Source organism: Salmo trutta, chromosome 20 (assembly GCF_901001165.1).
Source record: "Salmo trutta chromosome 20, fSalTru1.1, whole genome shotgun sequence".
Classification (NCBI taxonomy): Eukaryota; Metazoa; Chordata; class Actinopteri; order Salmoniformes; family Salmonidae; genus Salmo; species Salmo trutta.
In genome coordinates, this window is record NC_042976.1 from 3,815,800 (window position 1) to 3,838,942 (window position 23,143).

General features: G+C 43.9%; 2 protein-coding genes across 5 annotated transcripts in view; one reads left to right on the forward strand and one right to left on the reverse strand.

Moving 5' to 3' along the window:
* The window catches only part of fn1a (fibronectin 1a), a 75,571-nt gene extending 61,606 nt beyond the window's left edge, over positions 1-13,965 (forward strand). Inside the window, exons 38-47 of the mRNA XM_029702043.1 lie at positions 1,736-1,927; positions 4,576-4,665; positions 5,127-5,194; positions 6,869-7,240; positions 7,402-7,540; positions 9,285-9,449; positions 10,116-10,241; positions 10,514-10,620; positions 10,909-11,031; positions 11,349-13,965. Of these exons, the coding sequence (XP_029557903.1) occupies positions 1,736-1,927; positions 4,576-4,665; positions 5,127-5,194; positions 6,869-7,240; positions 7,402-7,540; positions 9,285-9,449; positions 10,116-10,241; positions 10,514-10,620; positions 10,909-11,031; positions 11,349-11,417 (1,451 nt within the window). The 3' untranslated portion in view covers positions 11,418-13,965. The remainder of the gene's footprint in view (positions 1-1,735; positions 1,928-4,575; positions 4,666-5,126; positions 5,195-6,868; positions 7,241-7,401; positions 7,541-9,284; positions 9,450-10,115; positions 10,242-10,513; positions 10,621-10,908; positions 11,032-11,348) is intronic.
* Positions 13,966-13,972: 7 nt separating this feature from the next.
* The window catches only part of cfap65 (cilia and flagella associated protein 65), a 61,912-nt gene continuing 52,741 nt past the window's right edge, over positions 13,973-23,143 (reverse strand). For all 4 annotated transcript variants that reach the window (XM_029702041.1, XM_029702040.1, XM_029702038.1 and 1 more), the window contains 4 exons: positions 20,666-20,791; positions 18,271-18,591; positions 15,711-15,845; positions 13,973-14,278 (listed from right to left, as the gene is read on the reverse strand). In XM_029702041.1, coding sequence (XP_029557901.1) covers positions 14,125-14,278; positions 15,711-15,845; positions 18,271-18,591; positions 20,666-20,791 — 736 coding nt within the window. In that variant the 3' untranslated portion in view covers positions 13,973-14,124. The remainder of the gene's footprint in view (positions 14,279-15,710; positions 15,846-18,270; positions 18,592-20,665; positions 20,792-23,143) is intronic.

The following is a 23,143-nucleotide window of genomic DNA, read 5'->3' on the forward strand; positions in this document are numbered from 1 at the left end:
CCGTCCCGTCTCCCTCTCTCTCCACTACCGTCCCGTCTCCCTCTCTCTCCACTACCGTCCCGTCTCCCTCTCTCTCCACTACCGTCCCGTCTCCCCCTCTATACACTACCTCCCTCCCTCTCTCTCTCCACTACCGTCCCCTCTCCCTCTCTCTATACACTACCTCCCTCCCCCTCTCTCTCCACTACCGTCCCCTCTCCCTCTCTATACACTACCTCCCCCTCTCTCTCCACTACCGTCCCCTCTCCCTCTCTCTATACGCTACCTCCCTCTCTCTCTCCACTACCGTCCCCTCTCCCTCTCTATACACTACCTCCCCCTCTCTCTCCACTACCGTCCCCTCTCCCTCTCTATACGCTACCTCCCTCTCTCTCTCCACTACCGTCCCCTTTCTCTCTCTCTCTCCACTACCGTCCCCTCTCCCTCTCTCTATACGCTACCTCCCTCTCTCTCTCCACTACCGTCCCCTCTCCCTCTCTATACGCTACCTCCCTCTCTCTCTCCACTACCGTCCCCTTTCTCTCTCTCTCTCCACTACCGTCCCCTCTCCCTCTCTCTATACACTACCTCCCTCTCTCTCTCCACTACCGTCCCCTCTCCCTCTCTATACGCTACCTCCCTCTCTCTCTCCACTACCGTCCCCTTTCTCTCTCTCTCTCCACTACCGTCCCCTCTCCGTCTCTCTATACACTACCTCCCTCTCCTCTTCATCAAGGACCAGATGTCGTTGTGTATATCTCTCTATGTTCATCAAGGATCAGGCTTCGTTGTATATCTCTTTATATTCATCTTACTAAGTATACTGATTTAAAATATAAACGCAACATGCAACAATTTAAAATATTTTACTGAGTTACAATTCATATGAGGAAATCAGTCAATTGAAATAATAAATTCATTAGGCCCTAATCTATGGATTTCACGACTGGGAATACAGATATGCTGGTCACAGATGCCGTAAAAAAACATATCACGGTATTTCTGTGCATTCAAATTGCCATCGATAAATTGCAATTGTGTTCATTGTCCATAGCTTATGCCTGCCCGTACCATAACCCCACTGCCACCATGGGGCACTCTGTTCACAATGATGACACCTCTCGCCCACATGACGCCATACACGTGGTCTGCGGTTGTGAGGCCTGTTGGACGTACTGCCAAATGTTCTAAAATGACTTTGGAGGCGGCTTATGGTAGAGAAATGAACATTTAAATTCTCAGCTCTGGTGGACATTCCTGCAGTCAGCATGCCAATTGCACGTTTCCTCAACTTGAAACATCTGTGGCATTTTGTTGTGTGACAAAACTGCACATTTTAGAGTGGCCTTTTATTGTCCCCAGCACAAGGTGTACCTGTGTAATGATCATGCTGTTTAATCAGCTTCTTGATATGCCACACCTGTCAGGTGGATGGATTATTTTGGCAAAGGAGAAATGCTCACTAACAGGGATGTAAACACATTTGTATGGAAAAATTCTGGGATGTTCTTATTTCATCTCATGAAACCTGGGACCAACACTTTACATGTCGCGTTCATATTTTTGTTCAGTGTAGCTGCTTAAAGCTGTTAAGTGTGTCAGTTCTTTAATAAAATTTATTAGGGTTATTTGACATGACATAAATCAACATTTCTGTAAATGTGGCAGATTTTAGCCGGTTCAGCCAGTGTATTTTTTTTAACTGTAGTTTCTGTTCACAGAACTGACTGTCTCCCTGTCTGTTTCTCTCCTACAGCTAAGCCTGTGGTGTCTCCCCCCACCAACATCCGGTTCACCTCCCTGACCCCTAGCAGCATCTCCTTTACCTGGGAGGGGTCCCGTAGTGCCGGGGTCACCGGGTATTACATCACCTACGAGGAGGCGGGGGGCATCCCCCGGGAACTCACCCCACGACCCACCGCTTCCCGCAGCCAAGCCATCATCACTGGTAGGGCTCTCCTCCTCTTTTTAGATCCCAAAAAGCGAAACTTTTAAGAATGGGAAGCGTAGAATTAGTGCACATAGAATCGACTCTACCGCTTATCAGACTTGCTTTCAATGAGAATGACATATCTATCACTCATATTTCTATGTGAATTTGGGGCGGGTCGGCCCACATAGCTACATACTGGACCTTTTTTTGTTTTAGGTCTGAACCGAGTCGAATCAAGCTGAACTGGTCGGGTTACGGATCCATACACCTCAGTGGCTGGGAAGTGTGATTTTTAAATAGAAAATACCAGAACAGTTTGGCTCAACATAATAGTTGTAATAAGGGTCGTCTAAAGGACACCAAATGCGACGTGTGAAGTGCTCATATTTACTTTTAATGAAAACACTTTGCAAAATAACAAAACGACCAACAACAGTCCCGTCAGGTACAAACAACGAAAACGGAAAACAACCACCCACAAAACCCCATGGAAAAACAGGCTGCCTAGGGTATGGCTTCCAATCAGAGACAACCAAAAACACCCGCCTCCGATTGGAAACCATACCCGGGCCACAACATAGAAAAATACAACATAGAACGACAATCTAGACAACCCACATAGAAAACAAAAAACTCTAAATACATAGACAAACCCCCCCCCCCCCCCCCCTGTCACGCCCTGACCAATCCACTATGGACAAATGACCTCATACTAAGGTCAGAACGTGACAATAGTGTGGAAAGTTCCGGTTGTTTTAGTAAACAAGGCTGACGAGTGTGTAACCGTGGAGCCACACGGGCGACGTCAGCTTAGATTCAATGGCTCTACAGTGCAACCATTTACTTGCAAATGCTGTGCTAAAATATTTTGCTATGCGATCTGGAATTTGAATTTTATTTGTCAAATGTATTTATTTTTTTATTTAACCTTTTTTTAATTTATTTTTTATTTAACTAGGCAAGTCAGTTAAAAATAAATTCTTATTTACAATGACGGCCTACGAAAAAGGCCTCCTGCAGGGACGGGTGTAGTCTCTCAAAGCACTTCATGATGACAGAAGTGAGTGCTACTGGGCGGTAGTCATTAAGTTCAGTTACCTTTTGCCTTCTTGGGTACAGGAACAATGGTGGCCATCTTGAAGCATGTGGGGACAGCAGACTGGGATAGGGAGAGATTGAATATGTCCGTAAACACACCAGCCAGCTGGTCTGCGCATGCTCTGAGGACACCGCTAGGGATGCTGTCTGGGCCGGCAGCCCTGCGAGGGTTAACACATTTAAATGTTTTACTCACGTCGGCCACGTAGAAGGAGGGCCCACAGTCCATGGTAGCGGGCCGAGTCGGTGGCACTGTGTTATCCTCAAAGCGAAGAATGTGTTTAGCCTGTCCGGAAGCAAGACGTTGGTCTCGGCGACGTGGCTGGTTTTCCTGTTGTAGTTTGTGATTGTCTGTAGTCGCTGCCACATACGTCTCGTGTCTGAGCCGTTGAATTGCGACTCCACTTTATCTCTATACTGATGTTTAGCTTGTTTGTTGGATTGCCTTGAGGAGTGAATAACTACACTGTTAATTTTCTGCCATATTACCAGTCACCTTGCCATTGTTAAATGCGGTGGTTCGCGCTTTCAGTTTTGCGGCGATGGGGTTAGGGTGGCGGCCGTGGCGATGACGGAGGAGAATTCTCTTGGGAGATAATATGGTCGGCATTTAATTGTGAGGTATTCTAGGTCGGGTTAACAAAAGGACTTGAGTTCCTGTATGTTTCTAGAATTACACCATGAGTCGTTAATCATGAAACACCCCCCTCTGCCCTTCTGCTTGCCGGAGAGATATTTATTCCTGTCAGTGCGACAAACTATCCTGAGAGAGCCATGTTTCCGTGAAACAAAGTATGTTACAGGCCCCGATGTCTCTCTGGAAAGGAATCCTTGCTCTAAGCTCATCCACTTTATTATCCAAAGACTGAATATTAGCGAGTAATATACTCGTAAGCGGTGGGTGATTTGCGCGCCTCCTAAGTCGAACCATTAGGCCGCCTCGAGTGCCTCTCCTCCGCGAGAGACATGTTGGGGGTGGAGACATGTTGGCTGGGTGGGTTTAGGGTAATGGGATGGGTGGTTGGGGGTGGAGACATACTGGCTGGGTGGGTTTAGGGTAATGGGATGGGTGGTTGGGGGTGGAGACAGGTTGGCTGGGTGGGTTTAGGGGAATAGGATGGGTGGTTGGGGTGGAGACAGGTTGGCTGGGTGGGTTTAGGGTAATGGGATGGATGGTTGGGGGTGGAGACATACTGGGGGGGTGTGATGGAGGTTGGGGGTGGAGCCATGTTGGCTGGGATAGGGACGGACGGACGCTGGCCCACTTTTTTGTTTTGTTATTTTCCTGTTCATACTGAATGTATAATTTATTATTCAACTATGTATTTATGTAATTGTTTTTATTTTTTAATTGCAGCCTACCGGTACAGGTTTTATAAACATATCATTTGAAATGGACAATGTACCTGGACCCTGATTCCCCACATGGCTGCTTCTTGTCATTGTTGTAGCTATCCGAACATTCGACGTGCGCGTGCCGTTTTTCGTGACCTTGTCAGCTAACCTGTCTATTGTAACCTGCTTCTTTTATTAAGTCCCTTCCTCGCACTCTGTTTTTTTTAAAGGTCTGAAACCAGGAACTGAATACGTCGTCAAGATCGTCACCCTGCAGAATGCTCTGAGAAGCACTCCTCTAGTGGGCAAGGCTAGAACTCGTAAGTACAACAATCAACCTTCCCATCTGAACAACATTTATTTAACCAGGGAAAAAGCCTTGAGGTCAGATACCTCTTTTCTGAATGGAACAAATGAGGATGAAGAAAAGTTATTACAAAACCAGTGAAACTCTGTGAATATGTGGCTGTTGTAACAATGGCTTTTTTGCAGGCAAGCAATTAATACATACAGAGACAACACAAAATTGGCTCAGCTGCTTTAAGATAACGCTCTTGACCTTTTGAATATCTAAACTAAATGATTCAAAAGTTACGATGTGCACTAGTGGCAAGCTTTGCAGTTTGCAGGAGCTGCCCATTGAATCCAACAGGATAGACAAGAGGACTCTATCTGTAGTGTCCCAATCATTCCCCCTGCTGGTTGAACCTAGCTGCTGCTGCAGCTCCTCTCCAGTCTCTAACGCTCTGCTTGCTCTGCTCCTAACCCGTCTCTCTGCTAGAACTGGCATCCCAGCTCCCTGTGTCCCACCGGCCCAGCCTCGACATCTTGGATGTACCCGAGGACGAGGTTAACCCCAACTTCCCCACCGACCTCGACTTTCACCCCAGCAACCCTAGTTTCAACACCAACCCTAATGGAAACCCCAACTACCCCCCCAACACCAACCCCAACTATAACGGCAACCCAAATGGGAAACCCAACTTTAATGTGAACACGAACCCCAACCCTAACCCCAACTTTCCCCTCAACCCAAACGGCAACCCCGACCAGTTCAATCCCAATGGTGACCCCAACTTCCACGTGAACCCCAATCCTAACTTCCACTTCAACCCCAATGGGAACCCCAACACCAACCCCAATGGAAATTTCAACGTGAACCCCAACCAGTTCAACCCTAACAGCAACCCCAACACCAATCCTAACCCTAACTTTCCCCTCAACCCCAACACCAACCCTAATGGGAACCCCAACCAGTTTAACCCCAACGGTAACCCCAACTTCCACGTGAACCCCAACCCTAACTTTAACTTCAACCCCAATGGGAATCCCAACACCAACCCCAGCCAGTTCAACCCCAATGGGAACTTCAACGTGAACCCCAACCACCCCCTCAACCCCAACAGCAACCCCAACACCAACCCTAATGGGAACCCCAACTTCTATGGCAGTGCCAACCATAACCCCATTTTTAACCCCAACTATAACTTCAACCCCAATCCCAACCTTCCCCTCAACCCCAACACCAACCCCAACACCAACCCCAACACCAACCCCAACACCAACCCAAACGGGAACACCAACCCTAATGGAAACCCCAACACCAACCCTAATCCCAACTTCAACCCTAACCCTAACTTCAACACCAACCCTAACGGAAACCCCAACACCAACCCTAACGGAAACCCCAACACCAACCCTAATGGAAACCCCAACACCAACCCTAATGGAAACCCCAACACCAACCCTAACGGAAACCCCAACACCAACCCTAATGGAAACCCCAACACCAACCCTAACGGAAACCCCAACCCCAACTTCAACACCAACCCTAACCCCAACTTCAACCCTAACGGAAACCCCAACACCAACCCTAACGGAAACCCCAACACCAACCCCAACACCAACCCCAACACCAACCCAAACGGGAACACCAACCCCAACTTCAACCCTAACAGAAACCCCAACACCAACCCTAATCCCAACTTCAACACCAACCCTAACGGAAACCCCAACACCAACCCCAACACCAACCCTAATGGAAACCCCAACACCAACCCTAACGGAAACCCCAACACCAACCCTAACCCCAACTTCAACACCAACCCTAACGGAAACCCCAACACCAACCCCAACACCAACTTCAACACCAACTTTCCCCTCAACCCCAACACCAACCCTAACGGAAACCCCAACACCAACCCTAACGGAAACCCCAACCCCAACACCAACCCTAACGGAAACCCCAACTTCAACACCAACCCTAACGGAAACCCCAACACCAACCCTAACGGAAACCCCAACCCCAACACCAACCCTAACGGAAACCCCAACTTCAACACCAACCCTAACGGAAACCCCAACACCAACCCTAACGGAAACCCCAACACCAACCCTAACGGAAACCCCAACACCAACCCTAACGGAAACCCCAACACCAACTCTAACCCCAACTTCAACACCAACTTGAACCCCAACTTTCCCCTCAACCCCAACTTGAACCCCAACCCCAACTTCAACGAGAACCACGTCCAGCTGGTGGGGACTAACGGCCAGGACACGCTGGGCCAGCAGGGCCAGCACATCTACACAGAGTACCAGAACCTGGGCCCCAACCCCAACGGCAGGGACAACCAGGGCCCAGCTATCCACCACCGTGAACCCCTGGTCTACATCCCCGTCCCAGGCCCCGATGGCCAGAGAGTGCCCCTGGTCCGGGTGAGCGAGGGTCCGTTATCGGGTCTTCCGTTTGGGTTCCCTGAGAATGAGACCGGGTTTGGGGTGCCGCAGGAGGCCCAGACACACACAACCATCTCATGGCAGGGTGTTCCTCAGAGCTCAGAGTACATGGTATCCTGTAGCCCAATCACCAACCTCGAAGAGAAGATGTTCCAGGTGAGAATACTACACACAAAATACCTGTATTCAGATGAACTGTACCAAGGTGTACTAGCGTATCTGTAATTCTCTTTACAACATACACGGTGTCAAAAGTGAATGATTCTCACACCACAGGTATTGCTATTCCCCTTAAACAATCTCCATCTCTCTACCAGATGCGATTACCAGGCACTTCTACCAGTGCCACTCTGATCGGGTTGACGTCAGGAGCCTCCTATAACGTCATTGTGGAGGCCATGAGAGGGCAGGGCAGGGAGAAGGTCCTGGAGGAGATAGTCACCGCTGGCAACGCTGGTAGGACTACATTATCCATAATCTCACGGACATGCTACACTCTCTCCAGTACCCTGTGGTGGTGTGCCGTGGAATAACTATGTATAACATTAGACTTTTCAATAAATACTTTTTCATGAGTTATGTGTTGTTGTCCAGCGTCCTTCTAATGTATTGTTTTGAAGCTGGTGATCAGTTCTTTAGTATTTGGTGATCAGTTCTTTAGTTTTTGGTGATCAGTTCTTTAGTTTTTGGTGATCAGTTCTTTAGTTTTTGGTGATGAGTTCTTTAGTATTTGGTGATCAGTTCTTTGGTTTTTGGTGATCAGTTCTTTAGTTTTTGGTGATCAGTTCTTTAGTTTTTGGTGATCAGTTCTTTAGTATTTGGTGATCAGTTCTTTAGTATTTGGTGATCAGTTCTTTAGTTTTTGGTGATCAGTTCTTTAGTTTTTGGTGATCAGTTCTTTAGTATTTGGTGATCAGTTCTTTAGTTTTTGGTGATCAGTTCTTTAGTATTTGGTGATCAGTTCTTTAGTTTTTGGTGATCAGTTCTTTAGTATTTGGTGATCAGTTCTTTCGTTTTTGGTGATCAGTTCTTTAGTATTTGGTGATCAGTTCTTTAGTATTTGGTGATCAGTTTTTGGTGATCAGTTCTTTAGTATTTGGTGATCAGTTCTTTAGTATTTGGTGATCAGTTCTTTAGTTTTTGGTGATCAGTTCTTTAGTTTTTGGTGATCAGTTCTTTAGTTTTTGGTGATCAGTTCTTTAGTATTTGGTGATCAGTTCTTTAGTTTTTGGTGATCAGTTCTTTAGTATTTGGTGATCAGTTCTTTGGTTTTTGGTGATCAGTTCTTTAGTTTTTGGTGATCAGTTCTTTAGTTTTTGGTGATCAGTTCTTTAGTATTTGGTGATCAGTTCTTTAGTATTTGGTGATCAGTTCTTTAGTATTTGGTGATCAGTTCTTTAGTTTTTGGTGATCAGTTCTTTAGTATTTGGTGATCAGTTCTTTAGTTTTTGGTGATCAGTTCTTTAGTATTTGGTGATCAGTTTTTGGTGATCAGTTCTTTAGTATTTGGTGATCAGTTCTTTAGTTTTTGGTGATCAGTTTTTTTTTGGTGATCAGTTCTTTGGTTTTTGGTGATCAGTTCTTTAGTTTTTGGTGATCAGTTCTTTGGTTTTTGGTGATCAGTTCTTTGGTTTTTGGTGATCAGTTCTTTAGTATTTGGTGATCAGTTCTTTAGTATTTGGTGATCAGTTCTTTAGTATTTGGTGATCAGTTCTTTAGTTTTTGGTGATCAGTTCTTTAGTATTTGGTGATCAGTTCTTTAGTTTTTGGTGATCAGTTCTTTAGTATTTGGTGATCAGTTCTTTAGTTTTTGGTGATCAGTTCTTTAGTGTTTGGTGATCAGTTCTTTAGTTTTTGGTGATCAGTTCTTTCGTATTTGGTGATCAGTTCTTTAGTTTTTGGTGATCAGTTCTTTAGTTTTTGGTGATCAGTTCTTTAGTTTTTGGTGATCAGTTCTTTAGTATTTGGTGATCAGTTTTTGGTGATCAGTTCTTTAGTATTTGGTGATCAGTTTTTGGTGATCAGTTCTTTAGTATTTGGTGATCAGTTCTTTAGTATTTGGTGATCAGTTCTTTAGTTTTTGGTGATCAGTTCTTTAGTTTTTGGTGAAATCACATCTGTTGATAAATAGTTTGCTTTGTCCATCTGTTTGTTGTTTTATTATTTATTAACATGTTTTGTCCCTTCTCTCTCCCTGTAGTTCCAGGAGACCACCTCCCCTCCAACAGAGACGTGTGCTATGACACGTTCACAGCCACCTACCATGATGTGGGTGCAGAGTGGGAGCGTATGTCAGAGACAGGCTTTAAGCTGTGGTGCAGGTGTCTGGGGCTGGGCAGTGGCCATTTCAGATGTGATTCATCCAGTGAGTGACTCTAACCCATCCCATAATGTTTCTAATACAAAACTCCCTTCTATCGTACCTTAGCATGGGCAGACCTGACGCAGATTACCAAAATGAAGAGGAGAAAAAAATACTAAATTGTACAGTTACGGTATTTATTTTCTCTCATTTTACAGTATTTGTTAAAATGACTAAATCAATCGAAGCAGAACTTCAATTAAAGCATTCTTAAAGCATATTTTATTCTGGGATAAAATGATTAGAAAGAAAGGCTAAGGTCTGTCCATGCTAGTCCCTGCAGCATGTTGTTCTACTGTAGTAAAACATGCCACTGACAGGGACAGAGCTTGTTACGTCTGGGGTTTTGTATTGTCAGTCCATAACCAGACGATACCAAACCGTGAGACATCATGTCATCATCATCATGTCTGAATGCTAAAGGTCATGGGTCAAATGACTGATGTTTTGTGTGAATGAGGGATGAATTGTCGTCCAATTGGTCTCAGTGAAGCTCAGAATGTTTGGGTCCAATCAGACTCCTTTCTCCACCAGAGTGGGAGGAGTCGAGGAGACATGGCCATCTGTCCCCCCCCCCCCAAAAAAACCTTATTTTGGATTCATTTAACTAGTATTATCTCCCCTCTCCTACTTCCCCTATTCCCCTTCTTCACCTTCTCCCTCCTACAGAGTGGTGTCATGACAGCGGGAACAACTACCGCATAGGAGAGAAGTGGGATCGCCACGCTGAGAACGGTCACATGATGAGCTGTACCTGTTTGGGAAACGGGAAGGGAGAGTTCAAGTGCGAGCCACGTAAGTACCGGACGCTACTAGCTTAGAGATCAATTTAACGGCTGACAAATTGTTTTAATTCACACCAGCGTGTACCAAGTCCACGGATCCTTTTAATACTGCCGAGCTGTTCTGGTAACGCCTACACCATAGTTTCTGTCCAGAACAACGTGAAAAGAAAATATCCAATCCACAGTAAAAGTTCAGGTCGCTACGATAATGGGACGAGGGCAAGAGAATTACCGGAGACCTACTGTACGTTGTCATGGTGAATGATCGATTTGTTTCTACAGACGAGTCGACGTGTTATGACGAGGGGAAGATGTACCAGGTGGGAAACCAGTGGCAGAAGGAATACCTGGGAGCTATCTGTACCTGCACCTGTTACGGAGGACAGCAGGTAAGACCCCCCCCTTCAACTCCATACTGTGGAGCACAGGATGTTGTGGTGTAGTACACAGGAAGTAAAACAAAAAGCATAGATAAGGGGAGTCTAGACTAAGCAAGAGAAAGTTGTGAACGTGTGATAAACTGGATGCAGTATGCACCATGTGGTGGACCATCAAAGTGAAATTAAATTCTACAGGTGAGGACTGGAATGTTAATGACACAACAGATGTACGAGACTGTCAGTGCTCTCGCTGTTTTGTGTTCTATGTGGTGAATGGTGTGAGTGTCCTGTCCTCAGGGCTGGCGCTGTGAGAACTGCAGAAGACCAGGAACTCAGACTGAGGTAGATGTGGATCTGCTACAGCCTCAAATACACCAAGACGCATTCGACCGCTACAGGGAGAACGCCCTGAAGAAACTGGTAGGTGTTCCCGGCCTCTCAGGCATAAAGATACACTATTATACAGTTTCCCTGACCAAGATGGCCGACCGGTAGTTACGTTAAAGGTTTGCCAGTGACCTTTCTAGTGTTTTTATTTAATTCTGTGTTTTTATTTAATTCTAAAGACTGACCTTTAATCCTGCCACTTACTGGCCCATAATAACATTGACACAAATGTCTTTGTGACCTGTCGTATGTCAATAGAGATCAGCTGTATATCATACATTTCCTTATTGACTATCATGCTAACATGTACTTTAAATGAACTCAACGTTTCTTTTCTGTCTTCCTGACAGAACATCCAGTGCCCTATAGAGTGTCTGAGACCAGAGCTCCTAGCAGACGTACAGCAACCCTCCGAGTAAAGGAGAGGAGAACAACATCCTCTTCCTCCTCCTCCTCCTCCTCAGACTCTACTCACATACAGGGCCTTCAGAAAGTATTCCTATCCCTGGACTTATTCCACAATTTGTTGTTACAAGCCTGAATTCAAAATGGATTAAATAGATTTTAATGAAAGTGAAAATGTTTTTAGAAATTTTAGCAAATATATATTGAAAATGAAATGCATAAATATCTAATTTACTTATGTATTCACATCCCTGAGTCAATACTTTGTAGAAGGACCTTTCTGTGTAAGTCTCTAAGAGCTGAAATTCACTACTAGATTGAGTGACCTTACAGACACTTGTGTGGGGTAAAGAGATGGCGTAGTCATTTAAAAAAATCATGTTAACCACTTATCGAACACAGAATGAGTCCATGCATCTTATTATGCAATTTGTCAAGCACATTTTTACTCCCGAACTTTAGGCTTGCCATTACAAAGGGGTTGGACATATTGACTCAATACATTTCAACTTTTAACATTTTATTACTTTACAAAATGTTCTACAAAACAATATTCCATTTTGACATAATGGGGTATTGTGTGTAAATCATTGACGCATAATTTCAATTTAATCCATTTTTTTTTTAAATCAGGTTGAAACATAACAAAATGTGGAAAAAAGTCAAGGTGTGCGAATACTTTCTGAAGGCACTGTATCTGTGCCTTACACAAGAGTTATAAAACCTAGAGTGCACTAGTGTCAGTCTCACGAAAGACCGCTAGCATGCACCATTTTTTTTTTTTTTTTAAGTAGTCAACTTGGTGAGACTTCCTATGTGTTGCCCATAGAAATATAATTCCTATTGAATTCTTATAGACTTGTATTTTTATGGCGATGTCTTCCCATGCTGTCACAGAAGTACTCTGTGGAACATATTACTGTAGGAAGTGTTAACTGCGTGGTGCCTTCCTGTTCCTGTCCTTCACTAACCTTAAATCAGTGGTGTGACCAATAACCACCATCCTGCTGCTTCTCCACATTGCCACTCCTTTCTATAGCGTCACTTCAAAATACCCACAAGGCAAAGAAAGGGTCTTTTTATATTTTAATGTTTGGTTCCGTTGTCCTACCTAGTCCTTCGAGACATTTCAATGAAAAGAGAGAATGGAAAATCTGTACAGAGGTCCTAAAGCCGTTCAGTATTCCTCCTGCAGCCTCATCTGTTTCTACTCTATGCTGTTCCCAATCCTCCTGTAGCCTCATCTGTTTCTACTATGTGCTGTTCCCAATCCTCCTGCAGCCTCATCTGTTTCTACTCTGTGCTGTTCCCAATCCTCCTGTAGCCTAATCTGTTTCTACTCTATGCTGTTCCCATTCCTCCTGTAGCCTAATCTGTTTCTACTCTGTGCTGTTCCCAATCCTCCTGTAGCCTAATCTGTTTCTACTCTGTGCTGTTCCCAATCCTCCTGTAGCCTACTCTGTTTCTACTCTGTGCTGTTCCCAATCCTCCTGTAGCCTAATCTGTTTCTACTCTGTGCTGTTCCCAATCCTCCTGTAGCCTAATCTGTTTCTACTCTGTGCTACCCGAACCAGAGCTTTCTCTCTCTGATGTGAGATTTTACCCCAGAGAAACATTCAGAAGTTTACAATGGGAAAACTCTGACGGCATCGTGAGTTATCTGGAATGGAGAATATTTCCAACCTATCCCATCGTAGGTCAAATGGTTCTACAGAGAGTTAAGATCAGTGTTTTGAAGTATAACCCTAATTCCCTATATAGTGTACCACTTTTGGATACAGAGGTCTCACATGAGAACCTTATCTTCATGTATTTAAAATCTCTCTGGAGACTTCAACTACCAGTCTAAAAAAAAAAAAAACATTCCTTTTTAAAACCAAGCACGGTCTTTAATGCAGTGGTATTCAAAGTCGTGGTCTGAGTGGGGTCGCCAAAATGTTTTATATATATATAAAAAACAATTAAGAACCAAAAATTAAGAGTACAGATTATTGTATGGGACATTATACAAACATTTTTGAGAAATAATTTGAAAAATAAAATTTTGAATAAATGTATTTATTGGTTTCTTTTCATTTTGAGAAGACGTTTATGTAAAAATCGAAATTTGCAGATTTTTTTTATTTTTATGGTTGTCATTAGATTTGGGGTGGGATCGTAAAGAAATTTGGTCCCCAGAAATTCTATCGGGGGGGGAATGGGGTCCCCGCTGAATACCACTGCTTTAATGCAAGAGTTGTATCACAGAGGTACACTGCAAGTGGGTGTTCATTCAATGTTCAGAATTGTATCTGTTGTTTTCATGTACTTCTGCCATTTTGTGGACGGAAGCTCTAAGATGGCTGCCAGTTGAGTTGCATTGTTTTATACCGATCTCAACTGCTGTTTTTAATTTTCACACAAAAAAAATGTGTTTTTATTTATCCCTTTTATCCAAGCATTTTGTTTTAATGCTATTTGGGGTGCACACGTTTTGTTAAAAAAAAATGTTTATTGTAGGTGCCAAAGTCTTAACTACTGTGGACTGAATTCCTTTTTAATAAACAAAAAATGTTTTTGGAATGGTTTGTTTTCAATGTTTGAGTTTATTATAAAGGCTAGAAATAGTGAAGTGAAACTGTCCAGCGCTTCACAGAGATACTATCAGGTTAATGAGGGTGTGAAAGTACTAAACACATTGTAGATCAGGGCATCGAGGCATTGTGTGGAGTAAAACAATGGTTAGGTCCATGCCAGGTTGGCCAGTAGTGCAGAGGGTGGTAGGTGGGGGCCAGGGCTGAAGCTGAGACCCAGAGGAGGAGCCCCCCTGGTCTCTCTGCTCCTGTCTGGGTCAGCGGCCCCTCTAGACAGCCTCCTGGAACCACAGCTGTTCCTCCTAGATAAGACGAAAGAGAGCAGTCTGTAGGCAGGTTTCCATCGATCCAGGTTTATTTTACAAAAGCAGTCTGCAAAAATGTACAAAAAAAAATCCTAACATTGTGTAATGGAAACGGCAGATATAGGAGACATTTTTGACAGGTGGACTTTTTTTCTTTTGTCAAACTTTCTTTATTGAGACATGATGGTGGAAATAGTTTTGACTAAATGATCATTGCTGAATACTTTTGAAGGTACATGGGGGGCACGTGATGTCATCACGTATCTATAAGCTTCACGCCACATTAACGTCTAAATGCCCACTGCTTGAACGAAAAACTGTTTCTTTCCTGGACAAGAATTGTCCCAACTTTCAAGAATGCATGAATTGCTTCGCTCCTGCTTTTTCCTGGCAATTAAATTTCAGATCTACAGCAGTGCAAGTTTCACCATGGCACGACCCGTGGCGGTACGTTTACATACATTTTTAGTCATTTAGCAGACGCTCTTATCCAGAGCGACTTACAGTACTGAATGCATACAATTTTTTTTTTTTTTTTTGTACTGGGCCCCCGTGGGAATCGAACCCACAACCCTGGCGTTGCACACACCATGCTGGCATTGCAAACACCATGCTCTACCAACTGAGCCACTGGGAAGGCCTGTGGCACATGGCAAATATTTGTTCATTTTGTCATTCTCTCCTTTTCACTGGTAACCTGATACATTAAACAGATGTGTGGGATGTCATACAGGCTGTAGGCTGTCTCCAATTTATTAAATGTGCAATTTGGCTAGATGGGTGATTGGAAACAATTGACCCACTACATTTATATGACAGAGTAGGTGTTTGTTGTGACGTCATTACGTCCAACTGTTGTTATCGACTCACCCTAGCAGGCAACTGTCGCATCTATATTCTACGCGAATGTAACCTTTTATTTAACTAGGCAAGTCAATTAAGAACAAATTCTTTATTTACAATGACGGCCAAATCCGGACGACGCTGGGCCAATTGTGCGCCGCCCTATGGGACTCCCAATCACGGCCGGTTGTGATACAGCCTGGATTCGAACCAGGGTGACTGTAGTGACGCCTCTAGCACCTGAGATGCAGTGCCTTAGACCGCTGCACCACTCGGGATATCGATGTCGACAAGAATTCACTGGATAAATGAATGGAAACATAGCTAATTACTATATCCATCAACGAGTGATAAGTCATGGTTTAACGTTATTGATAATGGTTGAAAATGATTGTGATCAATAAACATGTGTAATCTGTGGAGTCTGGACTAATGAACATGCTTGATAGATCAACTCTCCGTAGAAAGTCGGTTTATGATCATTGTACAACTTGGAGGGGGTGTGGGTCTGACCATAGGAGTTGACAAGCCCACACAAACAGATCTGAGAACAGGCTATTCTGGCATCCAGGAGGTTCTGACAGACCTGGCAGAGACAGGAGGAAGGGCGATGATTCGTGGCCTGGCTGTAAGGACCAGCTCTCCCAGGAAGGCCTCCACCATCAGGTTCTGTAAGGTGTTGAGGAGAACCTCCTCTGTCACGTCACAGAACTCTGGCAACCTGGGAGGAAAAAGAGGGGGAGGAGGGGAAGAGGAGAGGGAAAGAGGAGAGGGAGAGGAGAGGGGAAGAGGAGAGGAAGAGGAGAGGAGAGGAGAGTAAGAGGAGAGGAAAGAGGAGAGGGAGGAGGAGAGGGAGGAGGGGAAGAGGAGAGGGAGGAGGGGAGAGGAGAGGGAAGAGGAGAGGGGAGGAGGGAGGGAGGAGGGGAAGAGGAGAGGGAGGAGGAGAGGGAGGAGGGGAAGAGGAGAGGGAGGAGGGGAAGAGGAGAGGGAAGAGGAGAGGGAGGAGGAGAGGGAGGAGGGGAAGAGGAGAGGGAGGAGGAGAGGGAAGAGGAGAGGGAAGAGGAGAGGGAAGAGGAGAGGAAGAGGAGAGTAAGAGGAGAGGAAGAGGAGAGGGAGAAGAGGAGAGGGGAGGAGGGGAAGAGGAGGGGAAGAGGAGAGGGAGGAGGGGAAGAGGAGGGGAAGAGGGAAGAGGAAGAGGAGAGGGAGGAGGGGAAGAGGAGGGGAAGAGGAGAGGGAAGAGGAGAGTAAGAGGAGAGGAAGAGGAGAGGAAGAGGAGAGGGAGGAGGGGAAGAGGGAGAGTAAGAGGAGAGGAAGAGGAGAGGGAAGAGGAGAGGGAGGAGGGAGGAGAGTAAGAGGAGGGGAAGAGGAGAGGGAAGAGGAGAGGGAGAGGAGAGGGAGAGGGAAGAGGAGAGGGAAGAGAGAGAAGAGGAGAGGAGGAGGGAAGAGGAGAGGAAGAGGAGAGTAAGAGGAAAGGAAGAGGAGAGGAAGAGGAGAGGGAGGAGGAGAGGAAAAGGAGAGGAAGAGGAGAGGGAGGAGGAGAGGGAAGAGGAGAGGGAAGAGGAGAGGAAGAGGAGAGGGAGGAGGGGAAGAGGAGATGGAGGAGGGGTAGCAGAAGTGAACACATAGGTTACCAAAGAAACATTCCCTTAATCCACATTAATTCAAGGGGTACAACATTCAAAACATGTTCATTACCTTATAATATGGTATCTAATATTTCTACCCTTAACAGTCAATCTGTAAAAGGTTTGGTCATAGATTTGTTTGAAGTATTTCCTGTATAGACTACCACTAAATCGTCCATAACTGGTCACCTAAAGCCCTGCCCCACGTACAGCTGAAGTCATAAGTTGACATACACCTTAGCCAAATACATTTAAACTCAGTTTTTCACAATTACTGACATTTAATCCTAGTAAAAAAATAGGATTGAGGTCAGGACTTTTTGATGGCCACTCCAATACCTTGACTTTGTTGTCCTTAAGCCATTTTGCCACAACTTGGAAGTATGCTTGGGGTCATTGTCCATTTGGAAGACCCATTTGTGACCAAGCTTTAACTTCCTGACTGATGTCTTGAGATGTTGCTTCAATATATCCACATAATTTTCCTTCCTCATGATGCCATCTATTTTGTGTAGTGCACCAGTCCCTCCTGCAGCAAAGCACCCCCACAACATGATGCTGCCACCCCCATGCTTCACGGTTGGGATGGTGTTCTTCGGCTTGCAAGCCTCCCCCTTTTTCCTCCAAATATAATGATGGTCATTATGGCCAAACAGTTCTATTTTTGTTTCATAAGACCAGAGGACATTTCTCCAAAAAGTACGATCTTTCTCCCCATGTGCAGTTGCAAACCGTAGTCTGGCTTTTTTTATGGCGGTTTTGGAGCAGTGGCTTCTTCCTTGCTGAGCGGCCTTTCAGGTTATGTCGATATAGGACTCGTTTTACTGTGGATATAGATACTTTTGTACCCGTTTCCTCCAGCATCTTCACAAGGTCCTTTGCTGTTGTTCTGGGATTTATTTGCACTTTTCGCACCAAAGTACGTTCATCTCTAGGAGACAGAACGCGTCTCCTTCCTGAGCGGTATGATGGCTGTGTGGTCCCATGGTGTTTATACTTGCATACTATTGTTTGTACAGATGAACGTGGTACCTTCAGGCATTTGGAAATTGCTCCCAAGGATGAACCAGACTTGTGGAGGTCTACAATTTTTTATCTGAGGTCTTGGCTGATTTCTTTTGATTTTCCCATGACGTCAAGCAAAGACGCAATGAGTTTGAAGGTAGTCCTTGACATACATCCACAGGTACACCTCCAATTGACTCAAATTATGTCAATTAGCCTATCAGAAGCTTCTAAAAGCATGACATAATTTCCTGGAATTTTCCAAGCTGTTTAAAGGCACAGTCAACTTAGTGTATGTGAAGTTCTGACCGACTGGAATTGTGATACAATGAATTATAAACAATTGTTGGAAAAATTACTTGCGTCATGCACAAAGTCGATGTCCTAACCGACTTGCAGAAACTATAGTTAACAAGAAATTTGAAGAGTGGTTGAAAAATGAGTTTAGATGACTCCAACCTAAGTGTATGTAAACATCCGACCTCAACTGTATGTCGCCTCACCCACCCAGCTCACCTGCGGATGGTCTCCTGAACGCTGAACTGACGCTCTCGCTTCACTGTTGGCTTCGGGGTCTGTGGCTGTTGCTTTGTTACCTCTGTTACCCCAGCACTGTACAGACTGCCCCCCATGAGGAGCTGAGGAGTAGGGGGGCAAGGTGGATGGGCCTCCCTGGTCCCAGGATAGGGCATGGAGTTACCAGGATAGGGCGAAGCAGCCCCAGGGAGAGGTGTGGTAGGGGAGTAAGCAGTCTGTCTCAGCTGGGTGAAGTAAGGCACGGGTTCAGCCACACCGTTCACCAGAGAGTGGTGGAAGCGAGGGTCGTCCAGGAGGCTCCTATAGGGAACAGTGATGGAAGATACAGCCATACACCAACTCCATGGTGCATAGTGGACAGGCTAGAAGCGCCACTGAGTCTCTCAGGGCCTCTCTTACAGCAACATGGTAAGGAACTAAGGAACTAAGCATCTCACCTTTTATCTAACTCTTTAGATGCTGCCTACTAACCACACAGCACTGAACCTGAATATAGAGGAGAGTTACTGTACCTGAATATAGAGGAGAGGAGAGTTACTGTACCTGAATATAGAGGAGAGTTACTGTACCTGAATATAGAGGAGAGTTACTGTACCTGAATATAGAGGGGAGTTAATGTACCTGAATATAGAGGGGAGTTACTGTACCTGAATATAGAGGAGAGTTACTGTACCTGAATATAGAGGAGAGTTACTGTACCTGAATATAGAGGAGAGTTACTGTACCTGAATATAGAGGGCAGTTACTGTACCTGAATATAGAGGAGAGGAGAGTTACTGTACCTGAATATAGAGGAGAGTTACTGTACCTGAATATAGAGGAGAGTTACTGTACCTGCATATAGAGGAGAGTTACTGTACCTGAATATAGAGGCGAGTTACTGTACCTGAATATAGAGGAGAGTTACTGTACCTGAATATAGAGGAGAGTTACTGTACCTGAATATAGAGGAGAGATACTGTACCTGAATATAGAGGTGAGTTACTGTACCTGAATATAGAGGAGAGTTACTGAACCTGAATATAGAGGACAGTTACTGAACCTGAATATAGAGGAGAGTTACTGTACCTGAATATAGAGGAGAGTTACTGTACCTGAATATAGAGGAGAGTTACTGTACCTGAATATAGAGGAGAGGAGAGTTACTGTACCTGAATATAGAGGTGAGGTACTGTACCTGAATATAGAGGAGAGTTACTGTACCTGAATATAGAGGAGAGTTACTGTACCTGAATATAGAGGAGAGTTACTGAACCTGAATATAGAGGAGAGTTACTGTACCTGAATATAGAGGAGAGTTACTGTACCTGAATATAGAGGAGAGGAGAGTTACTGTACCTGAATATAGAGGAGAGTTACTGAACCTGAATATAGAGGAGAGTTACTGTACCTGAATATAGAGGAGAGGAGAGTTACTGTACCTGAATATAGAGGAGAGTTACTGTACCTGAATATAGAGGAGAGTTACTGTACCTGAATATAGAGGAGAGTTACTGTACCTGAATATAGAGGAGAGGAGAGTTACTGTACCTGAATATAGAGGTGAGTTACTGTACCTGAATATAGAGGAGAGTTACTGTACCTGAATATAGAGGAGAGTTACTGTACCTGAATATAGAGGAGAGTTACTGTACCTGAATATAGAGGAGAGTTACTGTACCTGAATATAGAGGAGAGGAGAGTTACTGTACCTGAATATAGAGGAGAGTTACTGTACCTGAATATAGAGGAGAGTTACTGAACCTGAATATAGAGGAGAGGAGAGTTACTGTACCTGAATATAGAGGAGAGTTACTGAACCTGAATATAGAGGAGAGGAGAGTTACTGTACCTGAATATAGAGGAGAGTTACTGTACCTGAATATAGAGGAGAGTTACTGTACCTGAATATAGAGGAGAGTTACTGTACCTGAATATAGAGGAGAGTTACTGAACCTGAATATAGAGGAGAGTAAATGTAAATGTAAATGAGAGTTACTGTACCTGAGAATAGAGGAGAGGAGAGTTACTGTACCTGAATATAGAGGAGAGGAGAGATACTGAACCTGAATATAGAGGAGAGTTACTGTACCTGAATATAGAGGAGAGGAGAGTTACTGTACCTGAATATAGAGGAGAGTTACTGAACCTGAATATAGAGGAGAGTTACTGTACCTGAATATAGAGGAGAGTTACTGTACCTGAATATAGAGAGTTACTGTACCTGAATATAGAGGAGAAGAGAGGTACTGTACCGTAATATAGAGGAGAGTTACTGTACCTGAATATAGAGGAGGGTTACTGTACCTTAATATAGAGGAGAGGAGAGTTACTGTACCTGAATATAGAGGAGAGTTACTGTACCTGAATATAGTGGAGGGGAGAGTTACTGTACCTGAATATAGACGTCAGCGTGTGGGTAATGATGTCTCTCTCTGGTCCGTGGCTGAGAGGGGGCATGTCTACAGATGGAGGTCTGCTCTGACGGGATTCACAACGGGTCACATTGGGCCGGGCCGACCTGGAAGACAGGAGAATGTCTCAGTTAAAACGACTATAGATACAGTAACCCTCCCAGTAAAACACGACTATAGATACAGTAACCCTCCCAGTAAAACATGACTGTAGATACAGTAACCCTCCCAGTAAAACATGACTATAGATACCGTAACCCTCCCAGTAAAACATGACTATAGATACAGTAACCCTCCCAGTAAAACATGACTATAAATACAGTAACCCTCCCAGTAAAACACGACTATAGATACAGTAAAACACGACTATAGATACAGTAACCCTCCCAGTAAAACATGACTATAGATACAGTAAAACATGACTATAGATACAGTAACCCTCCCAGTAAAACACGACTATAGATACAGTAACCCTCCCAGTAAAACATGACTATAGATACAGTAACCCTCCCAGTAAAACATGACTATAGATACAGTAACCCTCCCAGTAAAACATGACTATAGATACAGTAACCCTCCCAGTAAAACACGACTATAGATACAGTAACCCTCCCAGTAAAACATGACTATAGATACAGTAACCCTCCCAGTAAAACACGACTATAGATACAGTAACCCTCCCAGTAAAACATGACTATAGATACAGTAACCCTCCCAGTAAAACATGACTGTAGATACAGTAACCCTCCCAGTAAAACATGACTATAGATACCGTAACCCTCCCAGTAAAACATGACTATAGATACAGTAACCCTCCCAGTAAAACATGACTATAAATACAGTAACCCTCCCAGTAAAACACGACTATAGATACAGTAAAACACGACTATAGATACAGTAACCCTCCCAGTAAAACACGACTATAGATACAGTAACCCTCCCAGTAAAACATGACTATAGATACAGTAAAACATGACTATAGATACAGTAACCCTCCCAGTAAAACACGACTATAGATACAGTAAAACACGACTATAGATACAGTAACCCTCCCAGTAAAACACAACTATAGATACAGTAAAACATGACTATAGATACAGTAACCCTCCCAGTAAAACATGACTATAGATACAGTAAAACACGACTATAGATACAGTAAAACACGACTATAAATACAGTAACCCTCCCAGTAAAACACGACTATAGATACAGTAACCATCCCAGTTAAACACGACTATAGATACAGTAAAACACGACTATAGATACAGTAACCCTCCCAGTAAAACACGACTATAGATACAGTAACCCTCCCAGTAAAACATGACTATAGATACAGTAACCCTCCCAGTAAAACACGACTATAGATACAGTAAAACACGACTATAGATACAGTAAAACATGACTATAGATACAGTAACCCTCCCAGTAAACACGACTATAAATACAGTAAAACATGACTATAGATACAGTAACCCTCCCAGTAAAACATGACTATAGATACAGTAAAACATGACTATAGATACAGTAACCCTCCCAGTAAAACATGACTATAGATACAGTAAAACACGACTATAGATACAGTAACCCTCCCAGTAAAACATGACTATAGATACAGTAACCCTCCCAGTAAAACACGACTATAGATACAGTAACCCTCCCAGTAAAACATGACTATAGATACAGTAACCCTCCCAGTAAAACATGACTATAGATACAGTAACCCTCCCAGTAAAACATGGACTATAGATACAGTAACCCTCCCAGTAAAACACGACTATAGATACAGTAACCCTCCCAGTAAAACATGACTATAGATACAGTAACCCTCCCAGTAAAACACGACTATAGATACAGTAACCCTCCCAGTAAAACATGACTATAGATACAGTAACCCTCCCAGTAAAACACGACTATAGATACAGTAACCCTCCCAGTAAAACACGACTATAGATACAGTAAAACATGACTATAGATACAGTAACCCTCCCAGTAAACACGACTATAGATACAGTAACCCTCCCAGTAAAACATGACTATAGATACAGTAACCCTCCCAGTAAAACACGACTATAGATACAGTAACCCTCCCAGTAAAACACGACTATAGATACAGTAACCCTCCCAGTAAAACATGACTATAGATACAGTAACCCTCCCAGTAAAACATGACTATAGGTACAGTAACCCTCCCAGTAAAACACGACTATAGATACAGTAACCCTCCCAGTAAAACATGACTATAGATACAGTAAAACATGACTATAGATACAGTAAAACATGACTATAGATACAGTAAAACATGACTATAGATACAGTAACCCTCCCAGTAAAACATGACTATAGATACAGTAAAACATGACTATAGATACAGTAACCCTCCCAGTAAAACATGACTATAGATACAGTAAAACACGACTATAGATACAGTAACCCTCCCAGTAAAACATGACTATAGATAC